This window comes from Galeopterus variegatus, unplaced genomic scaffold (genome assembly GCF_000696425.1).
Source record: "Galeopterus variegatus unplaced genomic scaffold, G_variegatus-3.0.2 Scaffold1580, whole genome shotgun sequence".
Taxonomy (NCBI): domain Eukaryota; kingdom Metazoa; phylum Chordata; class Mammalia; order Dermoptera; family Cynocephalidae; genus Galeopterus; species Galeopterus variegatus.
In genome coordinates this window covers 299849-319692 of record NW_007727691.1, presented here as the reverse complement: position 1 = coordinate 319692, position 19844 = coordinate 299849, and the positions used below count along the sequence as shown (strand labels likewise).

Sequence of the window (19844 nt, the reverse complement as noted above, 5' to 3'; positions counted from 1 at the left end):
TCCCGCGCCTCGCTCAGCCAGTGAGCGGGAACCGGTCTGTATGTGGGATCCGAACCCTCGGACGGGAGCGCCGCCGCGCTTCCCAAGCGGCGCACTATCCAGTGCGCCACCGGGCCAGCCCATGTACCTGATTTTTAAAAACAGAATGTTTTATAGAAAAAGACCATGGAAATAATTTCTAGTTCAACTTTCAAACTTTTATGATGCTACTTATACCACAACCTAGTACACATGCAATAGATATGTAGAACTGCAACTAAAGTTTTGTGAGCAGCACCCTTACTGTGTACAGTTTCTCTGATTTAGTTGGTTCTGTTTTAATTTTGTTTAAACATGTTTGTTAGGGATGAATTAAAGTAACTGCAGTATCCTTCATGAGGTCACTGCTTGCACTTGAAAAGGTGAATGATTTTCTAGAGGAAGAGGTTAGCTCCAAGGGATTAAACTGAGAAGAGCCAAACTAGTGTCATGGTGTGATTAAAATCAGCCTTTGGAGAAGGACAGACTTGGGCTCAAATCCTTACTCTGCCACTTGCTGGTCATTGGACCAGGGCAGGCTGGTTGGCATTCTTGGGTCTCAGCCTTCTATAAAATAGAAGTGACACTCCATGCTTCAGGGTTACAAGGATTATATGAAAGAATGCGTGGAGTAAAGTAAGCATTCAATACACAGCAGTTGTTATTAGCCATTATTATTTGTTTCAGGATTTAATGGAGTTTCTTTGACTTCTATCCCAGTGTTCTTTGTACAGATTGTAGGCCCTACTGTGATAGGAGTTATGGAACAGCAGCGTTAAGTAACAGACCAGGTGGATGGGAATTGCTTATTTGATCTGCTCACCCTTCAGGATTTGTTTAGGTAACTGCTGGGGTCTGTGCCTGCAAACTTTGCTGGTTTGTTACAGGAGTGGGAACTGTCTAAAATTGTCTGGTAGTCACAATGCATTCAATGGCAGAAGAGTTGGTCTTCTTGTGGTTTGTGGGAAGGAGGGTAAAGCTAAAGTGTGTGAATATGTGTGTGTGTGTGCATGTAAGTGTAAAATCAGCTCAGGGAAGGCCAGAGGACATATTCTCCTGTGAGTCTTCACTCCTCCTCTCAAAGTTTCACTTTTAAAATCTATCCTCTCTTCCTCCCCCGCTCCTTCCTTCCCTTCCTCTCTTTCTTTCTCTCCCTAAAGAATGACCAGCTTTTATATTTTTAGATAACAGTCTGTTCATAAAAGGAATTGAAGCAAATTTGAACATAAAATATAAACATTTAATAAAAAATTAAATTCATATAAAATTCTATCATCAAGAGAAACCCATTTACTGACATTTGGTCTTTTTTTCTTTCAGTCTTTTTCATGCATTTGAAAAAAGGTGGCAATAATACTGCACATTCAACTACCTTTTTAATGAAATAAAAAGCTGAACTGGTTCGATAGTTGTAGAACAGTAAGATGGGAGAAGAGAGAAGGGACACTTTGTTGGAAGGGAGAGACAGTGATCTCTTATGGTCTCTGAGACCAAACGGTGGCCTTCAATTTAATCTCTCTTCTCAAGCATTCTGGAACAAGAAAGAATTTGGCTTTAAAACCCTTCCCTACTTTCTGCTGTTTCTCCTTTGTCTGGCATGCCCTCCTGAGGTCAGAAGAACAGGTCTTTTATGGGTTTTATGCTACTGAAATTAATATCTCATTAGATTGCTGGTAGAGTTGCTATTTTTTCATGGAATGTGAAAGCTGAATTGTTTCTAATAGTTCTACTAAATATATATACAGTCATGCATTGCCTAATGGTGGGATATGTATATGATAGTTCTGAGAAATGCGTCATTAGGCGATTTCATTGTTGTGCAAAATTGTATCATGAAAGGGAATAACAACGAATTTTCCTATTTACACTCGCCTCTAGTTGCATGAGCATGGGCTCTCTAATTATGTTACTAGTCATCCCATGCCTCACTTTTCTCATCTGTTAAACGGGGATTAGAATAATATTGCTCCCGGGCCGGCCCGGTGGCGCACTGGAGAGTGCACCGCTTGGGAGTGCGGCGGCGCTCCCGCTGAGGGTTCGGATCCCATGTGGAGACCGGTTCCCGCTCACTGGCTGAGCGCGGTGCAGGCACAACACCGAGGGTTGCGATCCCGTTACCGGTCAGTAAAAAAGACAAAAAGGGAAAAAAAAAAAGAATAACACTGCTCCCACAATGTTATGAAAACTAAACTACAGGTAGGGATTGTGCCTGGCACTTAGTAAGCACTCAGTGAGTGTTAGCTAACTGTTATTAACTATTGTTTTGCCATGGGGATTAATTAATTAGGGTAGAAATTCCAAACACCCAATTCTCAGAAGAAGATGTCCACTCACTTGTAAACAATGAATGTTTTTATTTGCCATGGGGATGGGTGGGAATCACTTAAAAATGCAACACATCTAAAGTAGACGACACCCTTTTTACTTGGGTTCAGATCTAATGTGTCAGATGCTTGGCTTTCTATGTTAAGGTCTTAGCCACCTTTGAGACGGTCACCTGTAGATAAGCTAGGTACTCCTCCTCAACATATTTTGTTGTAGGTTTATTTATACCAGCATTAGCTCCATTATAATCTTATGGGACCACTGTTGTTGACTGAAAATTCGTTATGTGGTGCATGGATGTGTACTAGTCTGTGCTTTTCATCTGCTTCAGGTTCCTCAATCTGTGATCCCACCCAGTTGCTGAGGAAAACCCAAGTATGATGCAAAAAGTAACCAACCCTCTATTGCAGTACCTGGACCAGAGGTGCTTGCTAGAAGTGGTGACCTAACGTAAAGCCAATCTGTTTTCTCTTTTCCATGCAGATTTTGAAGCCAGCTTCATAAGGCTATTGGACAAAATAACTAATGGTTCTCGAATTGAAATAAACCAAACAGGTAAGCTCTTTTTCTCTACATTCCTGAAAGTACCTGCATTTACCAACTAAGCATTCCTCTGTTTCTCACTCTTTTCAATGGTATAAATACTGTGTTCAAAACTTTACGAATTATTTTGTGTAATATAAGCCATCATTAAAATAGAATGTTTGTGGGGGTACCCTTTGGAATTATATGAGGAAACTATGGAAATTATAATTAAAGCTTATCATTCTGAATCATTAAAAAAATATTGTGTTTAGATAGACCCAGTTTCCTGTATCTGATACAATTTTTCAGAGATGTACATGAAATCTCCCAAGTTAAGGGGCATACACTTGATTTAAGGAAATGTAGGAGAATATTTCAGATCATTAAGCAAACACCTCTTTTTTTTTTTAAACAGTAAACATATTTTATACCCAACATTTACATAAAACTTTTCATAGTCTTATTATGTCACTGCATTAGATTCTTACAATAAATTCTATATGTGCTGAATTCTATATTATTTTTTATTTTTCTCTCTTAAAATAAGTTTATACATGTATACAAAAAAGTGAAAATCCCTTTACCTGTTTTCTCTTTCATTCCCTTCTCCAGGGGTAGCCACTGTCACAGCATTTGCTTATGTGCACTTACGTAATTCCTACCATCAACAGGGTCATGCTCTTCATGTTGTTGTGCAGCCAGCATTTTTACACAAGCACAAATGTCTCAGATAACTTTCCCTGCAGGTACATGCAGGTCTACCTCAGTATTTCTTTGGGCTGTAGTATAGTGTTCCGTTGCATAGATTCTCCCTACTGATAAATGTTTAGGTTGTTCCTAGCTTTTTTGTTTTTGTTTTGCTATTAGAATTTTTATCTACCTGTCAAGAAGGCGATGGCAAACATCCTTTGGCTGATCCATGAACTCTGTACCTTTGCTCACATATTTTACAAAGGAATTTCTGACCTTTCCCATACATTGGCTCTCTTAAGAAAGAAGACAAGCTTAGGTTCATATGTGGTCCTGCGCCATGTGAGATCTATAGCTGCATTCAGCCCTACCTAATGGAGAACAGGTTTCAGGCTTGAGATGTTCAGATGTCGTTTGCCAGCTGTGATTCCCTTAGTTTTCCTTGGCTTGTTTACTTTGAAATTGCTGGAGATGGTTTCAGCAACTTTTATTGGTTATTCAGGGGGCAGATAATTTTTTCTTGTCATATTTGTTTTGAGGAGTAAGACATTTGCATGATCCTGCTCCCCAACCCCTTGTCATCCTGTTTTTCTCCCATCAGAGTAGAAGCCTTCATTCTGATGATCTGGTTAATTTGGTTGATTTATAGGTATAAACAGATAAAATTGAAGGATTTAGTGGTTATATAGGTTTTTTTTTTTTTTTTTAAGCTTTTTACCTAAAGGATGGTTTGTGACTCTCTTAATACTATTTAGAGTAACTGACCCAGAAACCTTTCCTTTGAAAACCCTTAAGTCATTTTGATCAGAATATGATCCTGATTGTGATTGTTTGGATTTTGGTTTTAATATAGTAAAACCTAAATTTATTTTATGAAACTTCCAGAACTGTTTTCCATTTGAGTGACTAACATATCTCCTTCCTCTAATGTAAAATTTATTTTTGGTAAATTGTATCAGAAGACATTGCAAAAGATTTTGAGCAGCAGAAATAACCTTGTTCACACATTTGTAACCCTTTAAATCATTTAGGATATTTTACTTTGTTTTTCCTTTGATATGTAAATCCAGTAAGAAATTTTTGGGGTGATATAAATATGTAAAAAAGTGGATAAAGATAATGAGTTTCTACTAAAGCAATAAAATAATTTTAGATATTTCCATTTATTAATATTAAATTAAAATAGCTACTGTTAATGGCATTTGAGTGCCATAAAGTATTTGCCTTTTCTAGGCATCTTGTTTGGTGAGTGAGTTCTATGAGAACTCTCATTTCAAGGGGCCCAGGGGGTGCTGGTTGCTGGTGTGATGCCTTAAGAAATTTATTTGTAACTCCTGTCCCCCGCCCACAATCAGCACAGTCTGTGTGTGTGCTGTTTGGAGACTAGGGTGCCTGTTAGGATCTCTCCTCTGTGCCCTGCCATGACTTTGGCAGCTCAGATGGCTCAGAGAGGGGTTTAATTTATTACTGTTTATTAAGTTACACTCACAGTTTATTATTGTTACAGGGGCCTGACAGTAGTGAGTCAGCTTTTGGAGTGAAATGTGGGCTCTGAGGAATGGCATTTTGAACTCCCTTGGATGCCCTTGTCAGATTTTCCCCTTGGGACTCACTGCCTTCGTTGCCTTGTGACACTTAATTTTTTTTCCTGCTTAATGTGGCTCTTTTTCCTCTGGTTTAAGGAACGACCTTATATTATCAGCCTGGCCTTTTGTATGGTGGATCTGTGGAACATGACTGTAGTGTCCTTCGTGGTATTGGCTATTACTTGGAGAGTCTTCTTTGCCTGGCTCCTTTTATGAAGCACCCATTAAAAATAGTTCTGCGAGGAGTGACCAATGACCAGGTTGACCCTTCGGTGAGTATTGAGAACAAACTATGGTGAGATTTTTATTTTGTCTATTGTCACAACCCAACTTTTGAGAAAAAAGTTCATTTTAAAGTACAGTTTTATTTTCAAGTGTAATTCTTTTGCTTTTTAACTTCAGGTTTAGAGGATAATCACTCCAGGAGGCAGATGAACCAAGACTGTAATCATCAAATTCAGGATGATTGTTAACAGTCATCAAGGTGCCTTTCATTGTTAGGTCTAAGCACTTTCAAAACAGATGCTTGCAGTCTCAGCATACTTGACATGAAATATGGCTCTGTTGGCTGAAGTGTGTGAGAGTGGAGTTTTCATAAGGTCATTTGATAGCTGGGGCTGGAGGAGAACAGACCAAAATTTTAGGCAGGAAGTAACATCTCCTTGACAATGCCATAATCTTGACTTATCCAGGCTTCAACCGGAAACTTAAGGACTTTCTTCTGAGAAGAGTGCAGATTTAGAGAAAGGGCATAGGGGCAGGGAAAGAGTGCATGAGCTTTGACAGTTTATGGGTACCAGCAAGCTTCTTATTAAGCATGCTAATTTTCCTGTGTCTATGGGGAGAATGGTCTAATATCCAGCTAAAATTGTCATTGTGATCACTACATTTGTCTTAGTGCCAATCTAGGATGGGTTTGGGGTGTGTGCATGTATTTAGAGAAGTCCTGTCCAGGCCTGCGTTAGACATCTCACAGGGAGAGAAGAATTCCCTACTTTGAGTACTCTGCTATTTGGAGAAAGTGCCTTAAAGCTGATGACCATGAAGTCCTGACTGAGGAGGCATGCTTTTCTTTACCACTACGGACATAGGCTACAACCAGTGATTGGGCAGCTTCTGAGGCCAAATGTGAAGTGTTTAGCTTTCCTAACCATGGAGGACCAATTAGGTGGTGCAGTGAGCCCCAAAGTGAAGACAGCTGGTATTCACCGAGACACCTACTAGGGTATAAACATGGTGCTGTGGATTGATTGAATTGTGTCCCCCAAAGTCCATGTATTAGAAGCTTAATTCCCACTGTAATTGTTGAGGGCGGGAAGTCCTATTATGGTAATTGAAAGGTGGGGCCTTGAAGAGGTGAGTAGGTTGACGGTTTATTGGTGGTTTTGGGCATGGTTCTGAGGGCTTTAAAAGGAAGGCACATGAGCAGCTGTCTCTCTCTCTGCTCTGCCACTTTCTTCCATGTGAGACCCATGTGTTGCTGTAAAGCCGCCATCAAGAAGACCTTCACCAGATGTGTTCCCTGGACTTTGGACTTCTCAGCCTCTGAAACTGTAAGCAATAAATTTCATTTTCTTACAAATTACCTAGTTCAAGGCATTTTGTTATAAGCAACAGAAACAGACTAATACACATGGTTAATATGTTCTTGGGTAGTAACAGACTTATTCCTCAATTCTTGGAAATCCACCTGCATAAGTTCTTTTCCTAGGATGCTAAGTATAGTGCACGATCTGAAATTCTTAGTTGTAAAGGAATGTTGTGTAAGCTATTTAGAATTTTTAACTGATTTAAGTGATTGCTTTTTTCCTACATTTTCTGGAAGGTTCGAGGAAATGGGCCTATATTAGTCTGCTTCTGTTGCTTGTAACTGAATACCCAGAACTTGGTGATTTGTAAAGGACTGAAATTTATTTCTTAAAATTTTGGAGGCTGGGAAGTCCAAAGTTTAGAGAACACATCTGATGAGGGCCTTCTTCTGTGTAGGAACTCTCTACAGCAGTGCAAGGTTTCACATGGCAACAGTGGGCTAAGCAAGAGAGTTAACCTCACTTTTAAGGCCATCAGACTCTCACCCACTGCTCTATGAATGGGTCAGTCCACTCACCAGGGCACAGTCCTCACAATCTAATAACTTCTTAAAGGCCCCCTTTTTCAAATGCCTTAATTGGATTTCCCACCCTTTTAACACGGTTACAATGGAGATCAAGTTTCCAATACATGAACTTTTGGGGGACACATTTGACCCATAACATTCTGCCCCTGGCCCCCAAAGTTCATGTCCTTTTCACAAGTAAATACGTTCATTCTGTCCCCAAAGTCTAACTTGTTTTGGCTCAAATGTCCAAAGTCTCATCTGTGAAATCAAACAAGTTATCTACTTCCAAGATACAATGCAGGGACAGGCATAAGACAGAAATTCTCATTCCAAAATGGATAAATGAGCCAAGAGGAAGGAGTAACAGGTCCCAAACAAGTCCAAAACCTAGCAAGGCAGGCATTAAATCTCAAAGCTGTTGAATAATCTCCCTTGACTCTATGTTTGGTATCCTCTGCACACTGGCACAGGTTTTGGACCTCTAAGTCCTCAGGCAGCCCCACTCCTGTGGCTTTCCTGAGCTCAGCCCATCCTTCAACTCTCCTAGGCTGGTATTCCACTCTGGTAGCTCTACAATTCTGGAATCTCCATGGCAGACCCACTCCCACAGCTCTAGTAGGCATGACTCTATGGGGGTTCTCTGCTGCATCTTCGACCCCACATTTCCACTCAGCATTGCTCTAGTGAAGGCTGTCTGTGGTGACTGTGCCCCTGTGACAAATCTCTTCCTGGGCTCCCAGGCTTTTCCATACATCCTTTGAAGTTGAGCTTCCACAGCTCTTCCATTCTGCAAGCCTCCTGACTTAACACCATGTGGACACCACCAGGTTTTCTGGCCTGTATCTTCCAAAGCTGTGGGTTCAGCAGCACCTGGGGCCAATTTAGCCATGGCTGGGGCAGATGGGACAGCCAGGGTACAGAGAGCAGCATCCTGAGGTCGCCCTGGGCAGTGAGCCCATGGAGGGCTCCCTGGGCCTATTCCCCAAAACCATTCTGTCTCCCTAGGCCTCTGGGTCTGTGATGAGAGGGTACACCTCAAGGATCTCTGAAATGCCTTCAGGGTCTTCTATTCTCTTGATAATCCATTCCTTCTGTCCTGATCTCCTTTGTAAACAGTAGCTAGGCCATCCCTGTTGTTTTCTCTTCCAAACCACATTTTTTCACTCTTTAAGTGGCCAGGCTGAGAATTTTCCAATTTTTTACCCTCTGCCTCCTTTTAATTGTAAATTCTGGTGTTAAGTCATGCCTTCGCTGCCATAACTCAGTGTAGGCTGTTACAAGTGGCCATGTTCTAAGCTGCCTAAATGCTTTGCTGCTTAGAAATTTCTTCCACCCAATGCTCTGGTTCATTACCTTTAAGTTCCACATTCCATAGAGCCTTGGGGCATGAACAGAATGTAGCCAAGTTCTTTGCAACTCTGTAACCAGGGTGACTCTTACTCCAGTTTCTAATAAGCTCTTCCTCCTTTCCATCTGAGACCTCTTCAGAATGGCCATTACTGCCCATATTTCTATCAGTATTCTGATCAACACTATTTAAGCAATCTCTAGGAAGTCCCAAACTTTCCCCAATCTTCTAAGCCCTCACCATCATCTAGGCTTTTTCTAGCCTGTTTCTCCAAGTTCTTCTAGCCTCTACCTATTACCCAGTTCCAAAGCCACTTCCACATTTTCAGGTGTTTGTTATGAACAACACCCTACTCTTGGTACCAATTTTCTTTACTAGTCTGTCTCTGTTGCTTATAACAGAATACCTGAAACTGGGTAATGTATAAAGAAAAGAGGTTTATTTCTTACAGTTTTGGAAGCTGGGAAGTCCACAGTCGAGTGGGTGCATCTGGTAAGGGCCTTCTTCTTGGTGAGGGCTCTCTCTGTACAGAGTCCCACAGCGACTAGGGTGTTACCTGGGGAGAAATGGGCTGAGCAAGAGAGTTAGCCTCACTTTTAAAGGCATTAGAACCTTGCCCGTTACTACATGAATGGATCAATCCATTCACCAGGGCACAGTCCTTACAATCTAATAACCTCTTAAAGGCCTCATCTTCAAATACTGTAGTTGGATTTCCTACCGTCTTAATTCTGTTACAATGAAAATCAAGTTTCTAGTACATGAATTTTTGAGGGACCTGTTTGACTCATAGCAGGGCCCTTTGGTTAAAAGTGTGAGAGGAGGCATTTATCGTTTTAGATTGCATGGGGGTAAGGTGCCTGAAATAATGGGAAAGGGTCTCGAAGTGTACTGGAGACTTTAGCACTGCGTGTCCTGGTTTTGTTTTCTTTTTTTAATAATTACTAATGATCTTAAAAGCTGTTCTTGCTAGCAGTATTAAAAAAAAGTTTTGTATATTAACAGTGACAAAGACATATCTTTTATTAGATACTGTAAAACTATCTGCTTTTGTCAGCTGCATGTATAAAATGACTTTGGTTGGTTCTTAGTTCCAGCCCAGCATAAAATAAATACACCTAATCCTGGATAAAGAGTAATTTTTTCGGTCTGTGGCTTCTTCATTCAAAGCTTTCTCTTTTCTTTGTGGTTTCCTCATCAATTCACATCTCCATCTACTCTCTGTATATAAGGATGAATACCATCCCTCAAAGAACTCCCAGTCCCATGGAGTGGACAGCTGTGAACCCAGTCAGGGAGACTGCAAGGCTGATAGAGTGGTGCTTAAGTGCTGAGTTTCCAGAGGAGGAAAAACCACAGAATCAGTCTGAGTTTTAGAAGGAAGGTAATTCTGGAGGTCAAGGGAAGGATGAATTGGAGAAGTGATGGACTAGTTTGGACTTTATAGAGATAGAAGTGTAAAGGAATGACAGAGGCTTCATAACTTAAAAACTAATTGGATGTGGGATGGGAGGATGGGACCATAAATGACTCCATGATTTTTTTCCTGGTTGACTTGGAAGGTAATGATCAGAAAGAGTTTGACACAGGGAAGAGAAAAATTGTGGGAAGATAATGGGTGAGGTGTTTGATTTTGGTACTGTTCCCTGGGATGCTGGCAACATAGCCCCATGTGGATGTCCACTTGGCAGCTGGAAATTATTGTCTGTAGCCTCAGGAAGAAGGTCATCAGGATTTTACCTCTGACAGTTAAATCCCCAGGAATATGAGATTGATCAGTGCTGAGGGTGAACACTGGTGGCTTTTTTGGCTGAATGTGTCCTACAAGTGTTTTCCTTTGGGCTCTACAATGTGGTGGTGGTGGTGGTGGTGGTGATATGTGGGGTGTGGGGGTGTGTGTATATCTGAATTTGTTGTTCATGTTTAAAACCTCAGATTTTACATTGTAGTAGGGCAGTGTGGCAGCAGTAGATGGCTGTTCCTCCACAACAGCCATCAGTTGGAGCTGAGGAGCAGCTGCCCTCTTTGGATAAGGCATGAGCTCTCTAGCTGGTCTCAGCTAATCTCATTATTCATTTAAATTCTCTTTCTGGCATTAGAGTTTTACCCAAGGGACTGAGAATGGAAGAAGGAAATGAGCATTTAAGGTGTGAGTTGGGGAAGAGGAGCTAAAGACGAGTGACTGTAGAGATAGAAGTATTTGGAGAAGCCAAGCAGGAGTTGAATCCTAAGAAGCTGGGGATGATCCACAGAGTAGCTCTTTGCAGGAGCTGAGTTAGTATTGGGCAGTGAGAAGTTGTATTGACCTTTGAGAGGGCAGAGTCATTGGAGTATAAGGACAGGCACAGACTGAGGAATAAGTAGGAAATAGAGTTATGGAAAATTAGGAGATTCTTCCAGAAGATTAGGTAGGATGACTCCTTAAGAGCTGAGGCTGGGAATTTTTTTTAGGAAAGGGGAAACTTGAGCTTGCTTATGGGCTGAAAAGAAGCTGTAATGGAAAAAGAAAGAATTAAAAGTGCTGATAGCTCAGTTGGTTAGATCGTGGTGTTATAACACCAAGGTCAAGTGTTCAGATCCCCATACCAGCTGTCAAATAAATAAATAAAAGGGCTGAGGGTATTTAATAAAGCTAATCAGCCAATTGTCAAATAAATAAATAGATAAAAGGGCTGAGGGTATTTAATAAGGCTAACTCCTGCAGAAGTCCATAGAAGATAAGGATTGAAAGCAGAAGTGATGGGATGTACCTTATAAAGAGTTAGGGAGATGTTTTTCCTTAGAGGTAAGAGGATAGGATATGGGGAGAAATTTTGAGAAGAAAAGTTCCAGGACATCTCTGAATCTTAATGATGTGGCACCAGAACCCCCAGTAAATATTTATTGGTGCCAACAAGCTGGTCACACAGAGGGTGAAGTTTCCATTCTTTCCCAGCTCCCTTCTGGAAAGGGAAAAGAAGCAGAATAATGTCTGCCGTGTGCTGGGCACTGTTCTATGTGTACATATGTACGTATGTGGGTATCCGTATTTATGTAATTCTTCTACCAGCCCCTTGAGGTAGTGTTCTTATCACTGTCTTAGACAAGGTAACTGGAGAGCAGGTTTTCTTCCCCTTTCCTATCTGGCAGGAATCTGATCGCATTTCTACCTGGTGATTGACTGCACTGTAAGGGTAATGCCTTTCTCCCTGAGGTACCACTTGGGCCAGATCTTTGCCCCCGTCTCTCTGACCACAGGGTGACAGCTTGGTTTCTCTTAAGCAGAACTTGCAGGCTACCCTCACTTTACTAAAACTAGAGTGTGCAGAGCTGGAGGAGACTTTAGAGAGCCCACCCTACCCCTCATTTTATATAGGAGCAAACCGTGGCCCTGGGAGATAGGGAAGTATCCAGGGTCTTACAGTCTAGTGAGGGGCAGAGTGGTACTCCAGCCCTCATCTGCTTTTCTAGCCCTTGTCCCACTACACCAAGTTGCCTGCCCTCAGTGTCACATGGAGAGTGATTAGGTGACTGGACTACACCTGGATTATGCTCGGGCTTCTGGCCAACATTCAAAGAAAATTTGACTTCATTCTCTGTGACTTAGGGAATAGTTAGGACGAGCCAGAGGGCTGCTGTTTTCTCATCTATCTTCTCCCCAGGAGAGCTGGTGGCTGCCCAGTTCCGGGGTAACCTGCATCCTTGCGTCCCTCACTTTTTCAGAATCTGGCTTGGCCCCAGCTGCTCTTGATTCTAGCCTAGACTGAATTCTTCTTGGTTCTGATGATCCCAAATGTATATATTAAGTTTTTGGAAGTGTTTAGCTTTAATATTTAATTAAAATGAGCTCATCTTTAATGGATTTTCCTAGCCACTTCCCCTGGCCCCCTGATCCATTCTGAACACGTTCCTACATCTTACAGGTCATTTCTACCTCTGGTAATTTCCTGATATCAGGATATTTAATTGGGGCCTCTTAGCCTATTGGAGTTGGTGGCAACTTGGAGACAGCCAGGCTTGAGCCCCTTACCTTAGAGACAAGGAAATTCAGATAGCTGTGGTTTTCTTGTCTGAGGCCACACAGCTAAATGAGACAGAGCCAGGACCAGGATAGGGCTTTTCCCTACACCCTCCACTCATGCTGCCTGCCCACTGTCCCCTGACAGGGTCACCTTCCCAGCAACCCCCCAGACCAAAAGGGGAACGTCTCTTGTTCTGGGAGCAAGCAAGGGAGTAGTTGTCTTTCCCGTGTTACGGTTGAGGCACCATTCACTGACTTGTCATATACACATGATTTGAATGTTCCCCCATATACTCAATGAAGGTCCACAAATGAAGAAGAAAGACCCCAGGCTTCCTGGGAGCTCTGAGTGGGAAGGAGGTAACAGCAACACTCTACAAAGTCTGGCCATTCATTGTGGGTGTTGTAGTAATTGCAGTTCTCGGGTGTGTAGCTTCACGTAGTTTGAAGCTGTCACTCCCCCAGCTTCCCCCAACTTTCACACAGAATTACCACCTGCATCAGGATTCTTCAGTTAGCCGTTGAACAGTTCATTTGGTTTGCTTTGACTCGGAATGCTACCAGCTCTAAAAATTAAACAACCATATTGGAAAAAGATTATTAGAAAAGGCTGATATTTTCTTTCATAGTGTTTACACCCATAAGAATGAGCAGAGGTCCCCGTTTGTTTTCTGTGTGAGTACAGAAGTTTTTTCATGATTTTTGCATGATGCATGTGATACTCATGATGACTGTAAGGTAGGCGTAGGTCTCCATGTTGTAAGAGAGGAAAGTGGGGCTCAGAAGCCCAATGGCTTATAAAATCACAGCCTTACTCATGGGCATAACCAGCCCATGCCCTCAGCTGTAAGCCAGCATGCTTTCTATTTACCAGACTGTATCTGCTACCTGGTTGCTAAGCCTTACCTGCTTCTTGGTTTCTCTTCTTTCTGTCTGCTCAGGATTTGATTAAACTTTTGTTTTTTCTGAAATAATTCATAGGTTGATGTTCTTAAGGCAACAGCACTCCCTCTATTGAAACAGTTTGGGATTGATGGTGAATCATTCGAGCTAAAGGTAAGAATGTATGAGCTGTTGGCTGTATGTGTCTGTGAAAACATTTTTTATCAACTCAATGGAAGAGCTGTGTAACTCTGTGTGTGTGTCACATTTGAAGTCACCATTTTATAGAAGACCCACAAGGCTCCTGAACCAAACACTACAGACTTTGAACCAAAAGGAACCTTTTAGTAATGACAGTAGTAGCCAGTTATGTTGCACTTGCTTTGAGGTAGGCGCTGTTGTAAGCATTTTACATGTACTCATATTAACTCCTTTTTTCCTCATAACAACTCCAGCCATGTCACTCACTGTTGAGTAGTGGAGGTAGAATTCTGACCAAATTGCCTCTCTGATCTAAATGATCTAAATGTAATTTATGTCCAGGGGCTCCTAACTTGGATGCCACAGAGAATTTTCATTATTTCTAAAGCCTAGTAGAAGTGATTTAAGCATCTGTTTGCTCTTTCAAGGAATTATGTCAATCCATTGTGGTAACACTGGATATCTTAAGCTGTTTAGCATCTCTACTTTTCAAATTAATGTTTTTAAACAGGAGAAATGACTTCATTTTTATTTAATGTAGAGTTTTGATAGATCGGTTATTTGCATAGGAGGATAAAAAGGGGTTCCTGATGTTTAAGAAATGGGATGAGCTGATGAAATAGGCCAGCTCCTCATATTAAGGGTGAAGAAACAGCTTGTGGAGGTGACGCAACCTGCTCAGTGCTGCATAGATGAGAGGCATAGCCACTCTGGTCATTCACTTTGACTTTGATGGGCTCCTGAGTGTATGCCTTGTTGGTGTGAACATAGGTGCTGTTGAAGGAATTGACGAGTTGAATATGAAAAAGTTAATCTGCCTTGCGAGGAAGTGTGAACCGCTCCGGGTTGGGGGGCAGGGTAATCACTGCTTTGCTACGTCCTCGCATCGTCCTTCTTGCCCTGTGTGCAGGTTGTGCGTCGAGGGATGCCTCCTGGAGGAGGCGGCGAAGTGATTTTCTCATGTCCTGTAAAGAAGGTCCTGATGCCCATTCAGCTCACAGATCCAGGAAAAATCAAACGCATCCGAGGAATGGCGTATCCTTTGCATTTGATTTAGATTTCTTGTTTTTTTCTTTCCTCACTAAGAAAAATGACTAAGAGCTTTACTTCTTCCCAGGGTTATTTACATTTTAGGCAACAATTTTAGAAAAGTCTTAACAGTGAAATTGTAATTGTTGGCTGAGATATGATGTTTTATCATCTGCCTCACAATGACTAGATTGATTGATTCGTTCTTTTTTCTTTTTTTCAGTTGGTACTTAAGCAAATGGCTCTGAATGTCATACTCTCCTGAGGGCTTTGGTTTTGGGGACATGCGTGCACTGTAGTCCCTCCCTCAGAGAGTTCATCATCTGATGAAGGAAACAAATATGCAAACACATAGTTCTGGTATAACATGTAAAATGATACAGAAGTATGTGCAGTGGGCTGGGGGAGCTAAGAGTAGAGAATGGCCAGTTTTATATAGAAGCTGTAAGAGGGCTGTAATAATAATGGTCAGTATCTACTGTTAACTTCTTACTCTGCGTGTACTTCAAGAATCACTTTCTATACCTTATTTTTAAGCCTCAGAATGATTCTCTGAGTTCACTTACATCCTGTTTTGCAGATGGGGAAACTGAGGCTTCAAAAGCTTAAGGAATTTGCCATAATACCACGCTATTAATAACGGCAGAGCTAGGATTTGATCCCCTTTTGTCTGACTGTGGAGCCCAGGCATTTAACCTCTGCTTTTTTGTATAAAAAGGAGAGGGCATTTGAACTGAGCCTTGAAGATCAGAGGCTGTGGAGTGGAGCAAGAAAGGAGGAGTGCTTCAGGCAGAAAAGTGGGCCCGTGCAGAGGTAGCAGTGCAGTGTTTCTGGGGAGTGGCAAGCAGTGCCGTGCGGCTAGAATCCAGGTCGGTCAGTGGCATTTGATGGTAGAAGATGGGACATGAAGATGCGCAGGAGCCAGCAAAAAGCTGAAGGTAGCTGGAGTCACCTACTGTGTAGAATGCAAAGAGTGGAGGGTGGAACCCTGAGAGGCCACCAGAACTTGAAAGTAAGAGCGAAGTAAAGAGGAAAGAGTTGGGAGGAGACTAAAGAAAGCACAGCTTCCTGGAAGCTCAGGTCAGCACCTTACAGGGCCCCAAGGAGTCAGCATTAGGGTGGAGAAAGCTGAGGGACTCAGCAGCAGACCACCACTGAGGCCCGTGGGAAGCGCTCCTTCCAGAGAGTGGTGGGGACGGAGCCCAGGTGACCAATTCAAGGTTGTGGAGTGAAGGGGGGGGGGAAATGGTGACGAGTTGGGGCCACTCTTTCCAGAATCCTGGCAGGAAAGGGAAGGAGGAGGAAAGATGAGGTGGTAACTTGAAGAAAGAGTGGAGAAGACTCTCTCCATTTTAAAAAACAGTTGGTAATGTTTGAGTGTTTTTGTAGGTTTGGGTAAAAAGATTTAAGTAGTGAAGAGGGAGACTCATGGGTGATTAAAGGCCCTGGTGCCCAGCAACCCTACATCTGGGTATTTATCCAAAGGAAAGGAAATCAATATGTCGAGATACCTGCACTCCTATGTTCATTGCAGCTTTATTCACAATAGCCAGGATATGGAATCAACCCAAGTACCCATCAGTAGATGAATGGATAAAGAAAATGTGGTGTAGCTACACAATGGAATACTATTCATTCATAAAAAAGAATGAAATCCTGTCATTTGCAGCAACATGGATAAGCTTGGAGGATATTATATTAAGTGAAATAAGCCAGGAACAGAAAGAGAAGTACTGCATGTTCTCATTCATATGCCAAAGCTGAGAAAGTCGATCATGTAGAAGTAGAGAGTAGAATGGTGGTTACCAGAGACTGGAAGGTGGGGGGATAGTGAGAGGTTGGTTAAGAGATACAAAATTACAGCTAGATAGAAGGAATAAGATCTAGTATTCTATAGCATTGTAGGGTGACTATAATTAACAATTTATTGTATACTTTCAGTTAGGTAGAAAAGAGGATTTTGAATGTTCCCAACGCAAAGAAATGATAGTGTTTGAGGTGAAAAAAATGCAAACTAAACTATAGTGACAGAAAGCAAAGCAGTGGCTGTGGCGGTGGGGTGGGGAGGGAGGGATTACAAAGTGACACAATAATGAAGAAACTTTGGGAGTATTGAATATGTTCATTATCTTGATTGTGGTGGTGGTTTCATGTGTATATACAGATGTCGAAACTTATCAAATTGTACCCTTTAAATATATGCAATTTACTGTGTATCAATTATATCTTAATAAAGCTGTCTAGAAGGAAAAAATAATAAGAGTCTGTTGTAGACAGAAAAAAGAAAGCCCAGGGACTGGAGTCAACAGATGTGGTACTGACGCTGGCTCTGCTGCTCACTGCAGGTAACATTTTGGCCCCAAGCCGTGATTAACTCATTAGTCATGCATAGGGCCTGTTACATCTACTGCATGGGGCTGTAATGCAGGTTAAATGAGGCAGTAGATGCACAGTACGAGGCCCTACGCTGGTGTGTAAGTAAGCATTTGGTAAAAGTAGCTGCTGTTATTTTTTTTTTCTTAATCGAGAGGGTATAGATTCAAGTCTGTAGGCATATGAGAAGGATGGCTCAAGACAGAGCTGTTTGGAGATGAGTGGAAGAGGGTTGGGATGAGTTTTCAGTGTTGACTGAGTTAGGATGGAGGATAAGGGGATGGGAAGGGGCAGGATAAAGGGAATGTGATGAGGATGTGCTTTCATAGTGGGCCGTAGTAACTGGAGATGAGAAAGAGGCTGTAGGACAGCTGTAAGGGCTTGGTTGAAGTTGAAATTTTATCATGGTGCCTGCTGCATGGCTGCGTAGTTGTGTCTAGCAAGCAGCAGTTGGCAACCTACAGGAAGGAGTAGAGAAGCCAGGGGCCAGTTTCATCCAGGGATGGAAGCGGGTTGACAGGTGGGTGAGTAGCACAGGGGGACGGGTTAGAGAGAGCTGGAGTATTGGTGAGTGAGTTGTTGACGTGATTGCCATGCTCTCCTTACTGAGTTACACAGTCGTGGCTCACTGACCTGGAGAAAGCAGGAGGTCAAGGGGTTGGAAACCTTCTCAGGTTGAAATATCAGGTCTAGTGCAAGTATAGGTATGTGTGCTATGTAGAACAAGAAATTGTGTTTAGGGAATTCTGTTTTGGGGATTCAGATATTAAAAGTGGCTAATTCTAGGTGCTTAAAGGATCTGGGTGATGACAGGAATTGGAGGCCAGGGAAGTGGATGGGTTCGGCCTGACTGTCCTGGTAGGAGAATGACGGGAGGTTGACCAGGATGCCTGCTGCTCGGGGCAGGGTGGCTACTTAAAGTCAAGTTCTATATTTCTCAGGAGGTTGGGGATGGTCTTACTTGGAGGAAAAGAGATGTGGGGTGGACTGACTTTTCAGAGGGCTTGATTAGTTTTTACAGTAAGTGGTAAAGGACATGCAGTTGGGCAGGCTGCACAGCCACTGGATGGAGAGGCAACTGTTGAGATAAACTTGATCAAACTTGGGGTGCTGTCTAAAGTTCTCGGTAGGGATCATCAAGAGCAGAGGAATGTATAACAAAGCTTCCTTGGGTTATGGTCTGTTCTCTGCCTGGCTGTCCTGGAGCCCACCTAAGGGCCAAACCTTGTATGTACGAGGAGTGATTGGGCATGTTAAGGAGAAATGGCTCCTGTCCTGGGAGCCCCTAGCTTGATGCATGGTTACATAAACCAGGTGACTTCCTGAGGTGATGTTCTACTCTTGTATGTTGTGATTCTGAGGAGCTGGAACAAGGTTATAAAGAAATGGAAATGCAGTGCTGCTAGGGTGTGTGTGTGTGTATGTTTGTGTGTGTTTTGAATTGAAATATGCCTTCTCTATTTGATCCTTGTCAGTTCCTTACAGGTCAATCTTTTTCTTAACAGGCACATTGTATTTCACCATATAAACAACCCAGAATCAAACCTGATGATGGCTATTGAGTTTTCTATTTTTCACTGTTGCCAAAAGTGCTGTAGTTAATGACCTTGTACATGAAATCCTGTACACTTTCAGGACTATTTTAGGATTGTTTAGTTTTTTTTTTTTTTTCCTCCTCATTTTAAGTGTGTTTCCTTGATGGTGTATTGTGGCAGCAAACTCTGCTTGGAGTCCAGTCCGCTGAAAATGAGATTTCTGACAGTGTGCTCTGTTTGTTTTGACAGTCTTGTCATAGCAGCATGGGTTTCTTAGAGGATATCAGAAAGGGGTCCTCCCTGTACTCTCTGTACCGAGTGTGCAAAAATCTCATGAGTAGTCCTTTGATGATGATGCTGGGAAATGGGAAAGGCTGCAGGATTTTACAGAGGAGAACATAAAAGCTAGAAGAGCTGTGGTGCCTGAGCACCTTGGGTGTAACTATGTTCCTCCCTGGCTTCTCCCTCTGGTGTTCTTTGAACCTTCCCTGTATGGAATCTGAGCCAGGAAGATACTTGTGAGGTCCCAAGTCCCTCTCCTTCCTTGGGGCAAGGGATAAGATGCCTAAATCATCTCTAGTATATTTTGACTTGTATAGGCTTCCTCTCACCTCCCCAGGAAAGTCCCCACAGCACCCTTGCTCAGATCCCTGTGTGTAAACCAAAATTCCAGCCACTGGTCTGCAGAGCTGCCCACTTAACAAACACCTCAAAGGAACGTGGGTTGGAACTGAGATCACCTTCTTTGCCAGGTTTGGAGCTTGGGAAAAAAACTGTCTTTGGAAAAACTTTAGTTGGTTTTATGGTTATTTACTTGCAAGGCTGGTTGACTGTTGGACTGAGCTTGGAGGTTGTTTTCCTTACAGGAGGGCTCAAGTTGTGTGCATTTGTGGTTTTAACCAAGTTACCCCCAAAGTTCATCTTTTCCCTCTTGCATTCTTCATGATGACCCGCCAGCCAGGACCTGGGAGGGAGACGTTGGTTGTTCCTGCCAGCAGCTGGGACTAGACAGTAGTTACCTTTTATTTAATGCCACCCACTCTGATTCTCCCCCACTGCCTGATGTGGGATGGCAAAAAACTGTTTTAGTTATGTGGTGCTGCCCCAGTAGCTCATGATTTGGTACATGAGAGTTCAATGAAGGAACTGGCACAGAGGCAGAAGAGAGGGTGAGCTGGAATTTGTGGGACAATCTGGTTTCCTTTCCTTAATTGTAGGGAAGGTAGTTTGAGAA

The 19844-nt window shown here is 42.4% G+C and overlaps 1 protein-coding gene across 1 annotated transcript in view; it reads left to right on the top strand.

Moving 5' to 3' along the window:
- Positions 1-19844, top strand: part of RCL1 (RNA terminal phosphate cyclase-like 1) — a 63427-nt gene that overhangs the window by 16754 nt on the left and 26829 nt on the right. Inside the window, exons 2-5 of the mRNA XM_008577812.1 lie at positions 2827-2898; positions 5241-5416; positions 13572-13646; positions 14584-14708. Coding sequence (XP_008576034.1) covers positions 2827-2898; positions 5241-5416; positions 13572-13646; positions 14584-14708 — 448 coding nt within the window. The remainder of the gene's footprint in view (positions 1-2826; positions 2899-5240; positions 5417-13571; positions 13647-14583; positions 14709-19844) is intronic.